At 42.4% G+C, this 20,958-nt stretch overlaps 1 protein-coding gene across 1 annotated transcript in view; it reads right to left on the bottom strand.

The window, feature by feature from the left end:
- WNK3 (WNK lysine deficient protein kinase 3) overlaps nt 1-20,958 on the bottom strand; it is a 121,938-nt gene that overhangs the window by 11,340 nt on the left and 89,640 nt on the right. Inside the window, exons 13-20 of the mRNA XM_080653738.1 lie at nt 20,203-20,319; nt 17,904-18,059; nt 17,771-17,822; nt 15,846-15,983; nt 14,279-15,225; nt 4,806-5,037; nt 4,300-4,430; nt 1,964-2,583 (exon numbers count right to left, since the gene is read on the bottom strand). Of these exons, the coding sequence (XP_080509864.1) occupies nt 1,964-2,583; nt 4,300-4,430; nt 4,806-5,037; nt 14,279-15,225; nt 15,846-15,983; nt 17,771-17,822; nt 17,904-18,059; nt 20,203-20,319 (2,393 nt within the window). The remainder of the gene's footprint in view (nt 1-1,963; nt 2,584-4,299; nt 4,431-4,805; nt 5,038-14,278; nt 15,226-15,845; nt 15,984-17,770; nt 17,823-17,903; nt 18,060-20,202; nt 20,320-20,958) is intronic.

The following is a 20,958-nucleotide window of genomic DNA, read 5'->3' as shown; positions in this document are numbered from 1 at the left end:
ATGTTGTTAAGAAGTAGGAAAATAGGCACTTTCATATGTTTTTGTTTGGTGCGCAAAACGGTATAGCTACATTTGATAATAGCAATATCTATGGAATTTAAAATGTACATATCTTTTAACCCAGCAATTCTACTTTTAGGTATTGATCCTACAAAAATACTTGCATAACTGTTTAAAAAATAAGGATGTTCACTTCAAGCAAAACATGGGATAAAACTGAAATGTCCATTAAGGAGAGATTAAATAAACTTTCAATGGTGATAAGCTATTTCAGTGTATGGAATAAATATTATTTGTGCAAACATGAATATACATAGGTGACAAAGTTAAGTAAAAAATTGCAGCATAACATGTGTATCATGATAACACTTTTGTCAAAAGCAAAAACTATATATTTTTAAATGAAACAGGTCACAGTGGTTGAGGAATTATATTAGGGCATGAGAAATAGGAGATGGATTTTTGTAATTTCCTAAGTCAGTGGTCGGCAAACTGCGGCTCGCCAGCCACATGCGGCTCTTTGGCCCCTTGAGTGTGGCTCTTCCACAAAATACCACGGCCTGGGCGAGTCTATTTTGAAGAAGTGGCGTTAGAAGAAGTTCAAGTTTAAAAAATTTGGCTCTCAAAAGAAATTTCCATCGTTGTACTGTTGATATTTGGCTCTGTTGACTAATGAGTTTGCCGACCACTGTCCTAAGTGATAAGAGCAATGGGAGAATCGTTTGGTCTTGTGTCTTCAAATAGCTCCAGAGTAATAAAGGTGAAAGGAGTGTCTTGTTATTCATAATGAGAAACGATGCACAACCTCACACTGGTGTCTAGGTCAATCAAGTGGCTTTTGTAAAAGTCCCAGGAGAACCAGCCAAGTGATTATAGGATGAGAATTTTCATCTCCTCCCCCCGACCCCTGATGAGGGGCGCGGCTGGAGATTAAATTAATCACCAATGGTCAATGATTTACTCAGTCACACCTATCTAGATGAAAATTCCATAAAAACTCCTGTATTACAAGGTTCGGAGAGTTTCCAGGTTGGTCGGAGAGTGGCACTCGTGAGAGTGCATGGAAGTCCCATGTTCCTTCCCCCATGCCTTGACATTTGGCTGTTCTGGAGTTACATCCTTTGGGGGGAACCTCCAATTGATAACAGGCTAGTTAGAAGCATAGGTAATACCACCTGGACTTGTGACTGGCATCTGGGGGGGGGGCAGTCTTGTAGGACTGAGTTCATAATTAGTGGGATCTGATGCTGTCTTTGTAGTTTTCAATCATAAAAAAAGTTTTCAATCATTACAATGTCATCAGTCCTGCCCGGCCCGCGTAGCTCACTGGTTGAGTGTCGACCTATGAACCAGGAATTCACGGTTCAATTCCTAGTCAGGGCATACGCCCGGATTGTGGGCTCAGTCCCCAGTGTGGGGCATGCAGGAGGCAGCAGATCAATGTCCCACTCTCACATCGATGTCTCTCTCTCTCTTTTTCTTTCTCTCCCCCCAACACTTTCCTCTCTGAAATCAATATATATATATATATATATACACACACACACATACATATATGTATATATATGTGTGTGTGTATGTGTATATATATATATATATATATATATATATATATATATATATACTTAAAATGCCACCAGTCCTAAATTAGTTAGCAACCTAACAGTTCTATAAAACCCAGGGCACCCCTAGCTGGTTTGGCTCAGTGGATACAGTGTCAGCCTGCGACTGAAGGGTCCCGGGTTCGAGTTCAGTCAGGGGCACATGCCTGGGTTGCGGGCTCAATCCCCAGTAGGGGGCGTGCAGGAGGCAGCTGATCTATGATTCATCAATGATGCTTCTATCACTCTCTCCCGCTCCCTTCCTCTCTGAAATCAATAAAAATATATTAAAAAACACACACACACACACCAAACTAAACCCAGGGCAACTAGCTAGGTGACAAAAGAGAAACAGTTCTTACTTTTCTCGTAATTTTTGAAGCTCCACCTTCAAGTCCTCATCCTCTATTTCGGATTCATCATCACTGCTCATTGGGGAAGATGGTGAATAGAAGAGTGAGCTCTCTGTCTGAGCACAGGCTTTTTCTTCATGGAGTGGTAAGCACTGATCGCTCTCCGGATTACTCTCTGCCACAGAGTTCCCTCTGTCAGTAAGAGTGGCTGAAAATTCACCATCAGAGCAAAGCTGTTTCTCAACAGTAAGTCTCTCTCTCCCTTTAAGCAGCAGTTCAGAGCCAGACTGCATGCTACTTCCCGTAGCTGAGTTTTCTTCCAATTCCTTTTCCGGGGTTATCGAAGATACATCAGTCTCACCAGCTGTGCTGAAAGATGAACTGTCTCCTGGTTTAGGAATTGGTTTACCTTCCTGAAAGGTTTCATGAAGAGCTTCTGGGTTCTGAGGAGAAAATACAGTCTCTGGACTGTGCATGGCAGGTTCTATTTCTACTACCTGAGCCTTTGCTGTTTCAGTGAAGGCTGGAGCTTCTTCACTAGAATGGCTTGGCATCTCATTGAAGGCTGGTCCGTGTTTGATTCCAGTACATGTCACTTTCTCGGACTGCTGTTGAGGGATTGTAATCACCTGAGATACAAAAAGGCAAACGTGGCTGGCTCCGCCTAACTAAAGAGCAAACCCACAAAGAAATTCAGGATCAACATGTGGCACAGACAAGTGGCTATTCTGCTTGTGATGTATGCATTGATAATACCAAAGCTTTAAAATCCCATAAACCTCCCCATATTGCAAGTCTTTCTTTTTAATTTTGTTATTTGTTGATTTTAAAGAGACAAAGGGGGGAGGAGGAGAGAGGGAAGGAAAGTGGGGGAGAGCGAGGGAGGGAGGGAGGGAGGGAGAGAGAGAGAGAGAGAGAGAGAGAGAGAGAGAGAGAGAGAGAGAAAAACATCGTTCCACTCATTCATGAATTCATTGGTTGATTCTTGTGTGTGCTCTGACAGGGGATTGACCCTACAACCTTGGTGTATGGGCACGAGGCTCTAACCAACTGAGCTACCCCACTAGGGCTTCAGAGGCTTTCAATTGGTCCCCTTGGGTAAAGAGCCTTGGCGCTGATTGCTCAAATGAAATTCCACAATTTAAGCCTGACCGGTTTGGCTCAGTGGATAGAGCGTCGGCCTGCGGACTGAGGGGTCCCAGGTTCGATTCCGGTCAAGGGCATGTACCTTGGTTGCAGGCACATCCCCAGTGGGGGATGTGCAGGAGGCAGCTGATCGATGTTTCTCTCTCATCGATGTTTCTGACTCTGTATCCTTCTCCCTTCCTCTCTATAAAAAATCAATAAAATAGCCCTGGCCGGTTTGGTTCAGTGGATAGAGCGTCGGCCTACGGACTGAAGGGTCCCGGGTTCGATTTCAGTCAGGGGCATGTACCCTGGTTGCGGGCACATCCCCAGTAGGGGGGTGTGCAGGAGGCAGCTGATTAATGTTTCTCTCTCATCGATGTTTCTGACTCTCTATCCTTCTCCCTTCCTCTCTGTAAAAAAATCAATAAAATATATTTAAAAAAAATTCCACAATTAAAAAAAAAAGTCCATAATTAAAGATGCCAAGATACTAAAAGACATGAAATGGGATTTATAAAAACAGGTGACCCAACCTCCCACTGTTACAGAAGAACGGAGAAGAACCAAGCAACGCTTGGAGAGATGGAGTTACATTTATTATTATTATTATGCACGGGCCCAGAGAAAAATGTCTCTAGAATTCTGGGCGAAGTCACACAGGAAGTTTCCTGTATTTATACCTTTTTACCCTCTTGGTCTCCTAAATATGGGGTTTTCCGGTCCCCTTTGCAAGTTCTTAAAGAGCCCCTAAGTGCTGGGGCTTTGAGACCGCAACCAAATGCTTGGCCTGGTGCCAGCACTGATAACTTCATCCGGGGAAGGTTTAATGGCCTCTCTGAAATGAGAGTCGTCTTATTTTCCTTATTATTTAAGCAAGCAAGCATTTACAGAAGCCAAAATAGCAGGGTTAAAATTTCAAACAGCAGTTTTTATATAAGATGGATGCTTCACCACCACAAAATAATGATCCCTTTCTGTGTTCTCTTCCAGCTACTAAAATCCATTTCTTTTTTTTTAAAGGATGCCATTCATTCACTCATTCATTTTCCATCACTATGTATCCCCCCTATATAAATCCCCATTTCTTTAGACACCTTTGCTGGATGGCTTCAAAAGGTGAAGGGATGCAAATTAAATATGACAATGATCTACACTGTCTTCAATGCTGTTACCTGTTACAATGCATTGTAGATAAGGATTTAATCAAAAGCACAAACCTGGAACCGTCCCCGCTGAAAGGATCCACTCATCGATTTGCATCTACTCAAAGGCCTACTATCAGCTGCGGACTCTCCTGCCAGAGGAATGGGATCAGGAGCAACTGTGGATATCACATCATCTGTTTCCACTGTAAGTTTCGCCAAATTGTAAAGAGAAAAGAGAAAATTGATTAAGACTAAATTTGTTTACATTTCCAAAAATGAAGAAAAGCAGAAAAAAGCTTAACTCCGGCTAGACAATTAAAAAGTGTTACCCTAACTCTCAACCAGACATTGCAAGATTTATCCCGACTTAGTATCTATATGAAATGAAAAAACTATAAAATCAAATTACTTACAGAAGAAAAAACAAAATGGCAATGACATTAATGGGATGTGTCACATACATGGGCTACGTGGAAAAAGTGGCAACATTTGTGTATGAAGAAAAAAACCAAAAACCAAACAGAAGTAAATGAAAAGTGATGTTACCTAGTCTAGGTCCCTGACTGTAAGCACACTACCTTGACGGACTTTTGATCTCTTGAAAAAGCTGGTTGACTGCCGTAGCCTGTATGCCCAGCTTTTTAATTTGCGAGTCCAGGATTTCTTGCTAATAGGATTTTTGAGACTAGGACAAGTAAAGCTTAGGCCAAAATATCCACCTCCTGTGTGCAGACGAGTGGCTCCACCGCTTGGCACAGCAGCAGGATGGGCCTCTGGATCCCCTGGAAGTGAGGCATCTGGGGACATCTCCTAATCGAGACAAAAACCAAAATGGTAAAAATTTAGGTAAGGTGTAGCAGTTGGTTATACCATTGCAGTTTCTTGTATGGACTAATTGGTAATCAAAAATCGAATGCCATGTATACTTGCATTAATAGTACCATTTCAGTCAGAACCTGAAGTATTCAACTTATGGAATGAAGCCTTCCCCTTTCTTTAAAAATATTATTTAGATGTCAGGCCCTGGCAGAGCTCAGTTGGTTAGAGTGTCGTCCCCATCCACCAAGGCTGTGGGTTCCATGCCAGGTCATGGCATATATAAAAATCAACCAATGAATGCATAAATAAGTGGAACAAATGGCTGTCTCTCCCTCTCTCTCTCCTCCTCCCTCCCCGTTCCTCTTTCTGTCGAAAATCAGTAAATAAAAATATATATATTACTTAGACTTCAGATAAATAAAACAACAGAATATGAATCTCCTACCCTAGAATATTTTCCCTTATAGCAACTTTGAAAAATTGAAATTATTTCCTTCATATGCACTAATTTACTAAAAAAGGTTACTGAAACCCTACACTTTTTTTCTTCTTTTTAAGATTTTTAAAATGTTTTTAAAATTGATTTCAGAGAGGGAGAGAGACAGAAACTTCAATGATAAGAGAAAATCATCAATCGGCTGCCTCCTGCATGTCCCCTACTGGGGATCAAGCCTGCAACCCCGATGTGCCCTGACCAGGAAACTAACTGTGACCTCCTGTTTCATAGGTTGATGCTCAACCACTGAGCCACATTGGCTGAGCAAAACCCTATATATATTTAAATATATTTTATTGATTTTTGCAGAGAGGAAGGGAGAGGGATAGAGAGTTAGAAACATCAATGAGAGAGAAACATCGATCAGCTGCCTCCTGCACACCCACTACTGGGGATGTGCCCACAACCAAGGTACATGCCCTTGACCGGAATCAAACCTGGGACCCTTCAGACCACAGGCCGACACTCTATCCACTGAGCCAAACCGGTTAGGGCAAAACCCTATATTCTTAAACTGAACATTTTTATTTATGCTTGTTATCTAGACATGTAGATTTACAGGAAAATATTACCAAATCAAATTTTTTACTTTATGTAAGCACACAGAAATTTACAATGGATCTCAAAATTACTTCAAATTCATGCTCTAAAAACTGTTAACATCAGGCTACGCATGGCTGGCAATAAAATCATTCTTCCCTCTTCTTGACCTCCTATCCCTCTCCTAAAAAAGCTAGAATTAACGGTTGTATTCTAAATAAGCACTTTAAAAATAAGTTCCCTATAATAATTAACACAAAAATTAATATACACAATCAAAAATACTTTCGGAAACATGAGAATGGTCACTACTAATCTAGAAAGTTAAAAGAGTATTTAAAAGCTCAAGGAATGGGATTTAGCATTTGTCTGAAGGAAGACAGCCTAAGTGGCACTAAGTATATTGCAGTCCTGGGTAAGAATTAACACTTGGGGCAGGTTAGCAGTTATTGAAAATAAAATTCTAAACAAGTAGTTTTCATTTTCCAAAATCCCATTTGGAATGGTAATAATACTACCTTCATGAAGAGGAAAAATAGCCCTAGCTGGTTTGGCTCAGGGGTCCTCAAACTTTTTAAACAGGGGGCCAGTTCACTGTCCCTCAGACCGTTGGAGGGCCGGACTATAGTTTAAAAAAAAACTATGAACAAATTCCTATGCGCACTGCGGGCCGGGACAAGTCAGCTGCTAAGCAGGACAGGCAGCGGCACCCAGCGGGCTGGATAAATGTCCTCGGCGGGCCGCAGTTTGAGGACGCCTGGTAGAGCATTGGCCTGCAGACTGAAGGGTCCCGGTTAGAGTCCTGGTCAGGGCACATGCCCGGGTTGTGGGCTCAATCCCCAGTGCGGGGCGTGCAGGAGGCAGCCAATCAAGGATTCTCTCTCATCATTGATGTTTCTCTCTCTCCCTCCCTCTCCCTTCCTCTCTGAAATCAATAAAAATATATTTGTAAAAAAGAGGAAAATATTCTTAATAATATTATAATGTAGAAAGTGTTGCATTGGTCCCGCTGAAATTACAGACAAGACTTTTCATAAGTAATAACTGGATCAATGTGGTAAATCACATAAAAGTTCTAGCCTCCTTTACCAATCCAAATTCACAGACACGCAGGAAAAACAGATGTAGACATATGCATATATAATTAAAGGAGGAAAAAGCAGCCCATGACATATGCAGGAACTGTTACAAAATGTTGCAAATTCGAGTGGCGGATATGGGCAGTGGGAGAGAGTCCTGGCCGACCAAGATAATTAGTGGTTGGCTAGAACGCTTATAAAGTTCCACACGATCTGTCTTCTCTTTGCCTCTCAACATCATATCATAACACCCTCCTACATGCTGGCTTTCTTTTGGTTCCTGGAACAGGTCTCCATCTGTGAATGTCACCGCCAAATACAAGTCCTTCCTTGACCAACCTACATAAAGTCATCCTGAGTCTTTCTATCATAGCCCTTTACTTGAATTATTTATCTTTTTAGGGCCTATCTTCCCCCACTAGAATGTGAACGGCACAAAAACAGAGATCTTGACTTATTCAATGCTCACTGAGTGGAAGAGTAAACTGCTTGGGGTAGCAAAAAAGGAACAGCCAGGCGGTTCTGGTCCTTCTCTCTCCACCTCCACAGCAAGCAAAAGACAGCGGGAGACATCTGCTCCCAAATTCAGAGTGGTAAGAGGAAAATGTGTGTGGCCAAGAGAAAGGTCAGCAATGTAGGGAGGAGACAACATCCAGGAAAAAGGGGAAGCTCGTCTTCTGGGCCACCCCCTAGGCCAGCGGGTGCCAACCTTTCGGACCTCAGGGACCACCAGTGGTCTGTGGACCACCGCTTGGCGACTGCTGCTCTAGGCAGCATTATAAACAAGGTGCAATCCAGTGCCAGGAAGCATGGCCCATGCCTTTCTCCAAATTACTGGAGGTAGGCTACAATGATGATGCATAGTATTTATGAGGCGACCAGCAAGACGTGTTATAGGGGAAAAAAGAAGAGTACACAACTAAGAATCACCAAACACTTATGGGAAATCAACACAATAAAAAAAACATTTAACTCAACAAATAGAACAGCCAAGGAACTAGCATTAGTAACATAAAATAAGACTAATATCTTCAAGAGATGTGTGAATATACAACATCTATAAGAAAAAACAATGAACTACCTACAATGACTAGAAGTTAAAAACATAATCATCGACTTTAAAAAATAGCTGAATAGGACGTTAGAAACAGCTTAAAAATTGAGAAATTCTCCCAGTATAGAAAGCAAAGGGACAGAGATGAAAGTGTGAAATGAAAAGTTAATAGATAAGAAAAACAGGAAATGAAATAAAACTATCTCTATTCACAGATGATATGATCTTATATACTATACAGAAAATCCTAAATAATACACCCAAAGCTGTTAGAGCTAATAAACTCAGCAAACTTGTAGAATATAACACCCCCCAAAAAATCAGTTCTATTTCTATACACTAGCAATAAAAATAATCTGAAAAGTAAATTAAGAAAACAATTCCAGCCGAAACCGGTTTGGCTCAGTGGATAGAGCGTCAGCCTGCGGACTGAAAGGTCCCGGGTTCGATTCCGGTCAAGGGCATGTACCTTGGTTGCGGGCACATCCTCAGTGGGAGGTGTGCAGGAGGCAGCTGATCGATGTTTCTCTCTCATCGATGTTTCTAGCTCTCTATCCCTCTCCCTTCCTCTCTGTGAAATATCAATAAAATATATTTAAAAAAAAAAGAAAAAAAAAGAAAACAATTCCATTTGTAATAACAACAAAGAATGACAAGTGGTGCTGGAACAACTGGATCTCCACATACAAAATACTGAAGCTAAACCCTTCTTAATACGATATACAAAAATTAACTCAAAATGATCCTACCGTATGTAATTAATCAAGTGTGAAATAAAATAAAGACATATTTGGACATTAAAAAACATTATTATTTCAACATGGTATTGTTTTTTATTAAAAAACACACCATGTTTCACATATTCAAAAGTTCAGCCATTTAAACTATCCCGCTTAGTGGGTTTTTAAAAACTGAATTTACTGGGGTGACATGGTTCACAAAACAATACAGGTTTCAAGTGTACAACTGGGCAAAACATCATCTCACACTGCATTGTGCACCCATCACCCAAAACACACACACACACACACACACACACACGTCTCTCATGCAACATATTTTTTAAAAAATATATTTTATTGATATTTTACAGAGAGGAAGGGAGAGGGATAGAGAGCCAGAAACATCGATGAGAGAGAAACATCAATCAGCTGCCTCCTGCACACCTCCCACTGGGGATGTGCCCGCAACCAAGGTACATGCCCCTGACCGGAATCGAACCCGGGACCCCTCAGTCCGCAGGCCGACGCTCTATGCACTGAGCCAAACCGGTTTCGGCTCTCATGCAACATATTTTAAGATATCAGTCACAGAAACATTTCGGGGAGGGAGGAATTTTAGGACACCAGAAACAATGGCAGGTAAGTTTGATCAAGATGCAGCAATGGACACTTAAAAGAAACAAAAGAATCCATTTGACAGTAACACTTGGAAGAAGTCTCCTTCAAATAACAAAGTATAAATGACAGAGAATTATATTTCATTTTTTATAGTCCTAATCACATAATATGATCATTAGATAACATTTATAATATAAATGCTGTTTATTGATTTCCAATTCTTTAAATCAAACTATAGACAAAGTACAACCAATAGTTACAGAAAATATATAGATGCTAAACTTTACCAAAATTAAAAAATAATCCTATCTAATAAAAGAGTAATATGCAAATTGACCATCACTCCAACACACAAGATGGCTGCCCCCATATGGACACAACATGGCCACCACAAGATGGCCAGCAGGGGAGGGCAGTTGTGAGGGACCAGGCCTACAAGGGAGGGCAGTTGTGGGCGATCAGACCAGCAGGGGAGGGCAGTTGTGAGGGACCAGGCCTGCAAGGGAGGGCAGTTGGGGGCAATCAAGCCTGCAGGGGAGGGCAGTTAGGGGTGACCAGGCCGGCAGAGGAGGGAAGTTGGGGGTGACCGGGCCTGCAGGGAAGGGCAGTTGAGGGGGACCCAGGCCTGCAGGGGAGAGCAGTTGGGGGGGGGGGAACAGGCCTTCAGGGGAGGGCAGTTAGGGGTGACCAGGCCTGCAGGGGAGGGCAGTTAGGGGCAAACAGGCTGGCAGGGGAGCAGTTAGGCATCAATCAGGCTGGCAGGGGAGTGGTTAGGGGGCGATCAGGCTGGCAGGCAGAAGTGGTTAGGGGCAATCAGAAAGGCAGGCAGGTGAGCAGTTGGGAGCCAGCAGTCCTGGATTGTGAGAGGGATCCCAGATTGGAGAGGGTCCAGGCTGGGCTGAGGGACACACACCCCTGTGCACGAATTTCGTGCACCAGGCCTCTAGTCTACCTAATAAAAGAGTAACATGCCAATTGACCGTACCTTTGCGACTCCCACCAGCCAATCAGGAGTATGCAAATTAACCTAACAAAGATGGTGGGTTAATTTGCATATACAGGTGCCGAGTGGCTGGGGGCGGGGCGGGATGCTTGTGTCGTCGCCATGGCGATAACACAGGCATTCAGCACCACCCCAGCTGCTCCGGGCCTTTAGGCAGCGTGGGAAGGCGGAAAGGCGGCTCCGGCCAGCACGAAGGCGCTGCCGGCAGCCAGGGAAGGAAGGCCCATTCTTGCACGAATCTTCGTTCATTGGGCCTCTAGTATAATTAATAAAAATTGGAAGATGTACAAGTGGAGGAAAGAAAAAGTATAATTTCCTCACCCTTCATAGCAGTAAGCCAATAAGTATTGTCTGAAATTACTAAATTAAAAAAATAAATAAGTATATTATTTACTAGTTATTAATGGCAATGAGCACAAGAATTGAAACAGAAACTTAGGTCCTAGCCCAGGGGTGGGCAAACTTTTTGACTCGAGGGCCACAATGGGTTCTTAAACTGGACCGGAGGGCCGGAACAAAAGCATGGATGGAGTGTTTGTGTGAACTAATATAAATTCAAAGTAAAGGAGCGGAGGGGAGAGCAAGAGAACCTTCCGCTCTTTCGGCTCCGCGGGCCAGATAGAACAGCCAAATGGGCCGGATCTGGCCCGTGGGCCGTAGTTTGCCCACGGCTGTCCTAGCCGGTGTGGCTCAGTGGATAGAGTGTCAGCCTGTGGACTGGGATTCCAATCAAGGGCACATGCCCAGGTTGTGGGCTGGATCCCGAGTAGGGGGAGTGCAGGAGGCAGCAGATCAATGGTTCACTCTCATCATTGATGTTTCTATCTCTCTTCCTCTCCTTTCCTCACTGAAATACATAAAAATATATTTAAAAAACACAAAAAACCAAACAGGATCTTAGAACGGCCGGTGTGGCTCAGTTTTTGAGCATCAGCTTATGAACCAGGAGGTCAGGGTTCGATTCCCAGGCAGGGCACATACCCGGGTTGTGGGCTTGATCCCCAGTGTGGAGGGGGGGTGCGTACAGGAGGCAGCTGATTGATGGCTTTATCTCATCACTGATGCTTCTAACTCTCTCTCTCTTTCCCTTCTTCTTTGAAATCAATAAAAATATATTAAAAAACAAAACCCCCAAATCAGGAACTTAACCGTGTTTGGGGAGTGCAATGGGGGGTGGGGGGTGTTAACAAAACAATTACTTTAGTACAAAATAAGTGGGAAAAGATGCAATCCACCCGGCCAGTGTGGCTCAGTGGTTGAGCATCGACTTGTGAACCAGGAGGTCACAGTTTGATTCCCGGTCAGGACACATGCCTGGATTGTGGGCTCAATCCCCAGTGTGGGGCATGTAAGAGGCAGCCAATCAATGATTCTCTCTCATTATTGATGTTTCTATCTCTCTCTCCCTTACTCTCTGAAATCAATAAAAATATATTGTTGCCGAAACCGGTTTGGCTCAGTGGATAGAGCGTCAGCTTGCGGACTGAAAGGTCCCGGGTTCGATTCCGGTCAAGGGCATGTACCTTGGTTGCGGGCACATCCTCAGTGGAAGGTGTGCAGGAGGCAGCTGATCGATGTTTCTCTCTCATCGATGTTTCTAGCTCTCTATCCCTCTCCCTTCCTCTCTGTGAAATATCAATAAAATATATTTTAAAATATATATATATTGTTTTTTTTTTAAATATATTTTATTGGTTTTTTACAGAGAGGAAGGGAGAGGGATAGAGAGTTAGAAACATCGATGAGAGAGAAACATCGATCAGCTGCCTCCTGCACACCTCCCACTGGGGATGTGCCCGCAACCAAGTTACATGCCCTTGACCGGAATCGAACCCGGGACCCTTCAGTCCACAGGCTGACGCTCTATCCACTGAGCCAAACCGGTTTTGGCGAAAAAAATATATATATTGTTAAGAAATGCAAACTAGTCCACCTATGTAAAGAAGTATATGTAGCCCTGGCTGGTATGACTTCAATTAGTTGAGGGTCACACTATACAACAAAAGGCCACCAGTTTGATTCTAGGTCAGGACACAAGCCTGGGTTTCGGGCTTGGTCCGTAGTAGCGGGTGCAGAAGGCAGCCAATCAATGTCTCTCTCTCTCATCAATAAAAACATTAAAAAAAAGAAGTATCTATATATATAAAAGCCTAAGCGATCATTCAACCGGCCGGTAGCTACAACGCACAATGACCACCAGGGGGCAGATACTTAATGCATAGGCATGGAAACATGGAACAGACTGCTGAATCTTGGAGGGAAGGGGGAAGGGTGGGAAGAGATTAACCAAAGATCTTATATGCATACTAGAGGCCTGGTGCACAGATTCATACACCAGTGGGGTCCGTCGGCCTGGCCTGCGTCCTCTCGCAATCCGGGACTCCTCAGGGGATGTCACAGAGCCAGTTTTGGCCCAATTCCCACAGGCCAGGCCGAGGGACCCCAGTGGTGCACAAGAACAGGACTGATTTATTGATTTTGTGGGTGGGAAGAACTTACTTTTATATTTACAGTTAAAAATGTCTGTTGTTAGTTTCCTTTTCAAGAATTTTGTTATTAATGTAATCTTGTTTTTGTGGGTTTTAATTTATTTGAAACTTTTCTTTATAATAAAAGTAAAAATCATCCACAATCTCATGACTTTCTTTTTTAGGTTACATAATGTAGCAATTTAATTTCCCTTTTCTGTCTCTTTAAATCACAGAAGTAATCATTATCTGATGTTTATCTACTATTTGGTACTTAACCCTTCTTTTTTTAAAAATCATTATTGTTGAAAGTATTACGTATGTCCCCTTCCCCCCCTCATTGACCCCTTCCAGCCCGCCCCTGTGCCACTCCCCCACCTGCCCCAGGCCTTCACCACTCTATTGTATGTATCCATGGGAAAGTTCTTTGGGTACTTTTTGGGTACTTAACCCTTCTTGACTTGAGCTTACACAGATCTATTTACATACCTGGAATTTTTCATTCACAAAAATAGGATTGTGCTACATACATATTGATCTGCAACTTTATTTTTTCAATTTATAGTATATTATAGTAACGTTTCTAAATCTTTACCACTATATCTATGATTTTTATTATTACATTTAAGTAGTATTTGTGTATATATACAGTAAAATCCATCCCACTTCCAAACCTATAGACATAGCTGTAAATAAATCTTTTCAGACATGGTTTTAACTGACATACACACATTTATCTAGACATACTTCTTTATATATACTATATATTTACAAGACATGGATACATATTATATATTTATTTGTATACTAGAGGCCCAAAACAGGTTTGGCTTGCAAGTTCCTAACTAATTCACCAGAGGGCGCTCTTACCATAAATAGGTCTGCCATCTCTGTTGAGAAGCTCTGGTCACCTGCAACTAAGATGGCCTTCTGAAATACCTGTGCCCTCGGAATCTTGTGACACAGACAATTACATTCCGAAGGATAGAACTTAAGCAAAGAATGTTTTGCCTGGCTGGTGTAGCTCAGTGGTTGAGGGTTCACTTATGAACCAGGAAATCATGGTTCGATTGGTCCCCAGTAGGGGGTATGCAGGAGGCAGCTGATCAACGATTCTCTCTCATCATTGAAGTTCCTATCTCTCTCTCTCCCATTCCCTTCCTCTCAGAAATCAATAAAAACATGTATTTTTAAAGAGTGCATTTTTTACAAGCACAAGGATAAGGAATTGTTTAGAAAGAATCATACTTACATGTAAACATAATTCGCTGGGTACAGAAGTAATCACATTCAGGTCCCTTTTGAACACTGATATGTTAGCAGGCTGACTGGCAGCCACATTGGACAGAACCTTAGAGCCTGTCTGCTGAAAACTGGGGGACTGCGCAGGGCTGTCTTGAATTCCACAGTGACTGATGGCTATGACTTCTGGCAGTGGACACGAGAGTGTATCTTCAGCACAGGAAGAGAATGGAGAGTCTATGCTGTGGGTGTCCTTCTGGCTGTCAGGGTAGATGCTAGTCATGCTATGCTCCTGATAGAGCAAGTTTCTTAGTTTTTCATCTAGAGTTTTAATTCGGTTATCTGCAAACTCCATTTTTGGAGGTCTTTCCCCATCTGATTCCAGGACAGTAGTGGGTAGAAGGGTAGACGGTTCAAGGCCGGGGGTCTGAGTGGGGATGACCTTCTTAGGAGAACTTGCTTCAGTGTTCACTGTGGTTTTCTCTCCTTCTTGGGAAATAAACTCTGCATCCATAGTTGGCTGCTGCACTGATAAGGATTGAGGCCTTTGATCAGAAATCAATGCTGAAGTTTTAAGAGAGTTACCAGCAATCTGAGTTGACTCGCCAGGAGGTGCCGTAAGTACATTAGCCTGACTGGCAGCTTGGTGACAGGGAAGCACAGGTAGAAATGTTCCTGCTTGGTTGGTGGGTCCCTCACATTTAACTGGAACTGTACGAACTGAAGTAGCAGTGTAAGCGGAACTACTTACAACTGGTGCCATTCTATGCCTGTCATCTTCCACTTGATAAAGTACAGCTGACTGCTTAGTTTCTACACTGGCACATTCAGAAATCTTACCATCTACCACATCCTTGTGTTCTGACTGGGAGGTGAAAAGTGCACGCTGGCATGGATTATTTTCTAGAGTGAGCAGTGTGTCCTGTGACATTTCCTTATTATTTGTTTTTCTTGGACCTGGAACAATAACAAAGAATGGGTAAGCATGTATTGGTAAGCACAAAGCATGAACTGCTACCCAAACTCAAAGGGGACAGGTAAATCAAGGGGCAAATGAGAACTTGTGTGAAAGTACTTTTGTAAAAAGGACTCAGAATATACAATTCTACCTGTGAAGGAAAAGGAAACCTTTTCTTTTTAAAAAATAAATATTAAATAAAAATGGTTTAAGTTACACCCTGGTATTAACATCTTCCAAAATGATTATGAAAATTCTCATAAGCACAAAATACCCATGAAAACAAGCTAAAAATATGGTCCAGCCCTAGCCAGTGTGGCTCAGTTCATTGGGCGTCATCCTGTGAACCGAAAGGTTGCAGGTTTGATTCCTGGTCAGGGTACATGCCTGGGTTGCAGGCTCAATCCCCAGTAGGGGTTGTGCAGGAGGCAGCTGATTGATGTTTCACCCTCACATTGAAGTTTATCTCCCTCTCTCTCTCTCTCTCTCTCTCTCTCTCTCTCTCTCCCTTCCTCTCTCTCTAAAAGCAAATTAAAAAACCTTTAAAAAAAGATACGGTCCATATTTTGCACCCCTATCCTCCAAGTCTGGATAAAGTTGGCAGAGAATGAATGCTTACTAGAAAGTGGATATAGCCCAGGCACTGTAGATATGGACTGCTGAAGAGAAGGAGGAGATTGAGCCTCACGGTTTCTTATCGTTTGATTGATACAGAATCGCCACCGACCAACTGGGGATGACTGAGGAGCAGATTCATCTGTGGAAAATTTAATATGCTAAGCAACTGTCAGCATGTTTACCTTGTTGACTAAGGAAACCAGGTTAAAACACCAATTTTTCTTGTACCTCCATTTCAAACAACACTAGGATGTGTGCAATTTATGAGACCAGACCTCCTCCCCAATCCTGAAAAATACTCTAAAGAATTAAGAATAGCCCAGCCCTGCCCTAGCTGGTTTGGCACAGTGGTTGAACCATCGGCCCTCAGACTGAAGGGTCCCGGGTTTGATTCCAGTCAAGGGCACATACCTCAGTTGCAGGCTAGATCCCCAGCCCTAGTCAGGGTGTGTGCAGGAGGCAACCCATTTGTCTCTTTCACATCGATGTTTCTCTCTCTTTGTCTCTCCCCCTCCCGTCCACTCTCTCAAAAATCAATGGAAAAATATCCTCGGGTGAGGATTAACAACAAAAAAAGAATAGCACAGCCGGTGTGGCTCAGTTGGTTGAGCTTCGTCCCATGCACCAAGAGGTCATTTCCCGGTCAGGGCACATGCCTGTGTTACAAACTCAATCCCCAGTAGTGGGTGAGCAGGAGGCAGCTGATCGATGTTTCTCTATCATTGATAGTTCGATCTCCCTCTCCCTTCCTCTGTCTCTAAAATCAATAAAAACTTAAAAAAATGTTTTAAAAAGAATTAAACGTAAGATGACTTCAGAGAAAGATTTTAGATTCTTCTGAAACAAACATATCAATAGCAGTTAGAAGCCGGGCACTTTTTTGGGGGAGTTGGGGGAGGAAGGAAGCACTTTTACTGTTAAGGCCTACATTTCCTGTTCTGTATCCTGATTATGGTGCTTATAGAAATCTACACTAAGTATTACAACTTCCAGGACTGTACACCAAAAGAAAAATGTCAATTTTACTGCATGACAACTTAAAAAAATAAAGTAAAATAAGCCCCTACACATCTTTACCCCGACTTTGTAAACTTACTGAAATAAGTAATTCTCTATTAAATGTTACCCTAGTTTGCCAGCCAGAAATCTGTTCAGACTCCTGCTAATGAGAAAAAGAAGATAGAAAAGGACCCTGGCATTCCAACACAAACTGAATTTCAGGGTAATGGTATCTGGTTCCATAACTCGCACACCACCTGTTGCTTCTTCGTGTCGTTATAATTCCTTCAGAGGTCCTCATTTGTCTATGGCTTTTCTCCCCCTCCCAGATACTCTAAATATACCCATGACCAGAGCTGAGAAGAATGGAGAGATAAAGTCGTCAGAAAAAAAAGAGGACCCCCCCCCACCCCGCTTTCAGCCCCTGGAAGTTTATCTGGTATCTGATTTACAAAAACTTAGTGATCAGAGCAAGGAGAAGCTTATCACTAGTGGAATGAAATCATGATATCAGTGACTATTAAAACACGAGGCAAACTTTGAACATAATGATTCTAGTTAAGAACGTTTCTGTACATCTCACACGGGGGGGGGGTGACTTAGCAGTCAAGTTCAAATAATAAAGCCGTTAAAGATTATCAGTACCATGACTGCTTTTCTGGTAGCATACCATACAGCAACTCAGAAATAAATTAATCAGATAAAGAACCAATACTTGAAGGAAATTTGGAGAATGGTGAATGGTTTTACTTCCTATTCTACTTTCTTCTGGGCTATAAAGTTCTTTCAAAGTGTGGGAAATCCTATATTAACAACTTACTTAATTCCTTTATTGGCTAACATCTTTCTCAATGAAGATGTGTAAATTAGAGTCTCCAAATGTCTTGTTTCAAATGCCAACTGGTAAATTTTATTAAATATACTTACTGCTGGTTTGAGTGGATGCAGAATTTATCTGTGCTTGTTCAGATGACCCTGTCTGAATTAAAAACGAATAGGTAAATAAAGAAGTTCCTGATACATATCCCAGAAGACCTATTTGCTAAATAATTGCTCTTACTTGGCCACTGTTGGGTTCTACAGCGACAGCGTCAACTCCACTGGCTCTTTCTGTAGCAGAGTGGACATGAAGAATCTCCTGGGCTTGACCTACAATAGCCCTCAATTCTTCTACAAATTTTTCTTTCTCACTATCCAGCACAAAGTTATCTTCGACCTGTCCAAAAGTAAAAGTAAGTCTATTTACGAGAATGAATTTAGTGCCTTCAAAATTATAATATTATGTCTATCAATGGTTACTACCCCAAAGAAAAATAAATTAAAATTTATTTACATCCAAATGCCACAACAGAATTAACAAAGACCAGTTATTAAATTGTTAGTTCTATTTTGAGACCACTAACATTTGTCAGGTTGGCATTACCTACCAGAGAAGAAGCCAGCATTTGAAAAACTATCTGGCATTCCATAAATTGATTGTCATTTGAAGGACATAACTGAGGCAATGGCCGGGAATATATCTCTAAAGAAAACTGGCAGAAACAAAAGCATGCGTACTCTTCCTGTTACCCTAGCCCATCCCCATTTTTTAAAATAGGTTTTTATTTTTTAAAAATATATTTTTATTGATTTCAGAAAGGAAGGGAGAGGGAGAGAGAGATAGAAACATCAATGATGTGCCAAAACCGGTTTGGCTCAGTGGATAGAGCGTCGGCCTGCGGACTGAAGGGTCCCGGGTTCGATTCCGGTCAAGGGCATGTACCTTGGTTGCGGGCACATCCCCAGTGGGAGGTGTGCAGGAGGCAGCTGATCGATGTTTCTCTCTCATCGATGTTTCTAGCTCTCTATCCCTCTCCCTTCCTCTCTGTAAAATATCAATAAAATATATATATAAAAAAAAAAAAAAAAAGAAAAGAAAAGAAAAGAAAAGAAACATCAATGATGAGAGAGCATCATTGATCAGCTGCCTCCTGCACATCCCCTACTGGGGATCGAGCCTGCAGCTGTGCATGTGCCCTGATCAGAATTGAACCCTGACCTCCTGTTCCATTGAGCCACAACCGGCCGGGCACATCCCCATTTTTTAAAAATGGAAAAATATGCCCTGTACAGTGTGACACAGTGGAATGTCATCAAGCACTGAGAGGTTTCTGGTTTGATTCCCAATCAGGGCACATATCCGGGTTGCAAGCAGGAGGCAGCTGATCAATGTTATGTTGTTTCCCTCTTCTCCCTTCCTCTCTCTTTAAAAATCAATAATCTATTCCTTTAAAAAATAATAAACAAACAAATAAATGGGAAAATACTAACTTAAGCCTAACAATTCAAGAAAAATATGAAAATTAAATGACGTAATGAACATTACTTAAACACTGAAATATAACATGTTATATCAGTAGCTAACTCATTAGAATTAACTGGTGAACTTTTTTTTACTTATTTAAGCTGGGGACAGTAAAACAAGGAAGGGCTGAGGAAATGAGCCTAGACTGGGTTACTTAGGCTCACTAAAAAGTCAGGGAAAAGGCGACCTTGAGGACAGGCTCGGGGTGTTTGCCGGGGATGAACTGCCACTGCCCATTGCTGCCCTGGTTGCAAACCTCATGGGGTCCCTTAAAGTTTAGGAGATGCATGCCTGTGGGGAAAGAAGCTGGTATGGGCAGGTGTTATGTGCACAGGCATGCTCCTGGGAAGGAGAGCAAATTCTGGTGAACTTTATAAACTACTAGAGGCCCGGTGCACGACATTCATGCACTGGGGGGCAGGGAGCCCTCAGCCCTGCCTGTGCCCTCTCGTAGTCCAGGACCCCTCGGGGGATGTCAGTCTGCCAGGTTAGGCCCGCTTCCTGGCAGGCAGACATTCCTGGCTTCTGGCTGAGCGGCGCTCCCCCTGTGGGAGCACACTAACCACCAGGGGGCAGCTCCTGCGTTGAGCGTCTGCCCCCTGGTGGTCAGTGTGCATCATAGAGACCAGTCGTTCTGCAGTTCAGTTGATTTGCATATTAGGGTTTTATTATATAGGATTGATGCTTAGGCCTCACCTCCAAACACTCTGATTTAATTAAGGACCTAGGGAATTGTTTTTTAAAAAACCTCTTCAGGTGATTTTAACATGCAGCCTGGGATAAAGAACCACTGACCTAAAACATCTCTTAATGAAACACCTTCATATTTTGCAGATAAAGAAACTGAAACCAGAGGAGGTGCACTGGCTTCCTCTTGATCATAACCAATTTAGCTCTGCACAAATTTTAAAAACAGTATCCTAAGAAAAAGATGGCTCTGAATAAATGGTGGAAGAGTTACAGGGAAAAAAGAGGGAACACTGAAAGGAGAATCATTTGGTTTTACTGTACTTACCATATAGTCCGCAATATCCTCGGGTGCATCACCATCAACATCAAACTTGAAGGTGACCATCTTGTTATTGTGTGTCTCCAGCTGACACTCTACCATGTTGTCTCCAGAGGTTGACACCTGGGCACAAACATTTCACCACCAGATTAAGAATCAATCATTGTTGAAGAATCAACATAGTTAAAATGGCTATCTTACCCAGAGCAATATACAGATTTAATGTGATCTCCATCAAAATGCCAATGGCATTTAAAAAAATAATTATATATATGTATATATATTGCTAATCCTCACCCAAGAGAAACACTGATGTGAGAGAGACTCATTGATTGGTTGCCTCCCACATGTGCCCTAAGCAAGGCCGTGGATCGAGCCTGCAACCAAGGTACATGCCCTTGACTAGACTGAACCTGGAAGCCTTCAGTCCGTGGGCCAACACTCTATCCATTGAGCCAAAGTGGCTAGGGCAAAAAATATATATTTTAAAAGATTTTTAAATTGATTTTTAGAGAGAGGGAGAGAGAGAAACATTGATTTGAGAAGGGACATCAATGAGCTGTTTCCTGCACACTCCTTACAGAGGATCAAGCTCACAACTCTGGCATATGCCCTGATCAGGAATTGAACTGGTGACCTCTTGGTTCATGGGTCGACACTCAACCACTGACCCACCTCAGCCAGGTGGAAACAGAACTTTTATAACAAGGCAAAAACAAGTTATAATAGTATCACTATCTACAATGCAAAGACCTAAATTTG

The sequence above is a fragment of the Plecotus auritus genome, assembly GCF_963455305.1.
Source record: "Plecotus auritus genome assembly, chromosome: X".
Taxonomy (NCBI): domain Eukaryota; kingdom Metazoa; phylum Chordata; class Mammalia; order Chiroptera; family Vespertilionidae; genus Plecotus; species Plecotus auritus.
The sequence above is the reverse complement of the archived record's forward strand: the minus strand, read 5'-3'. Positions and strand labels throughout refer to the sequence as shown.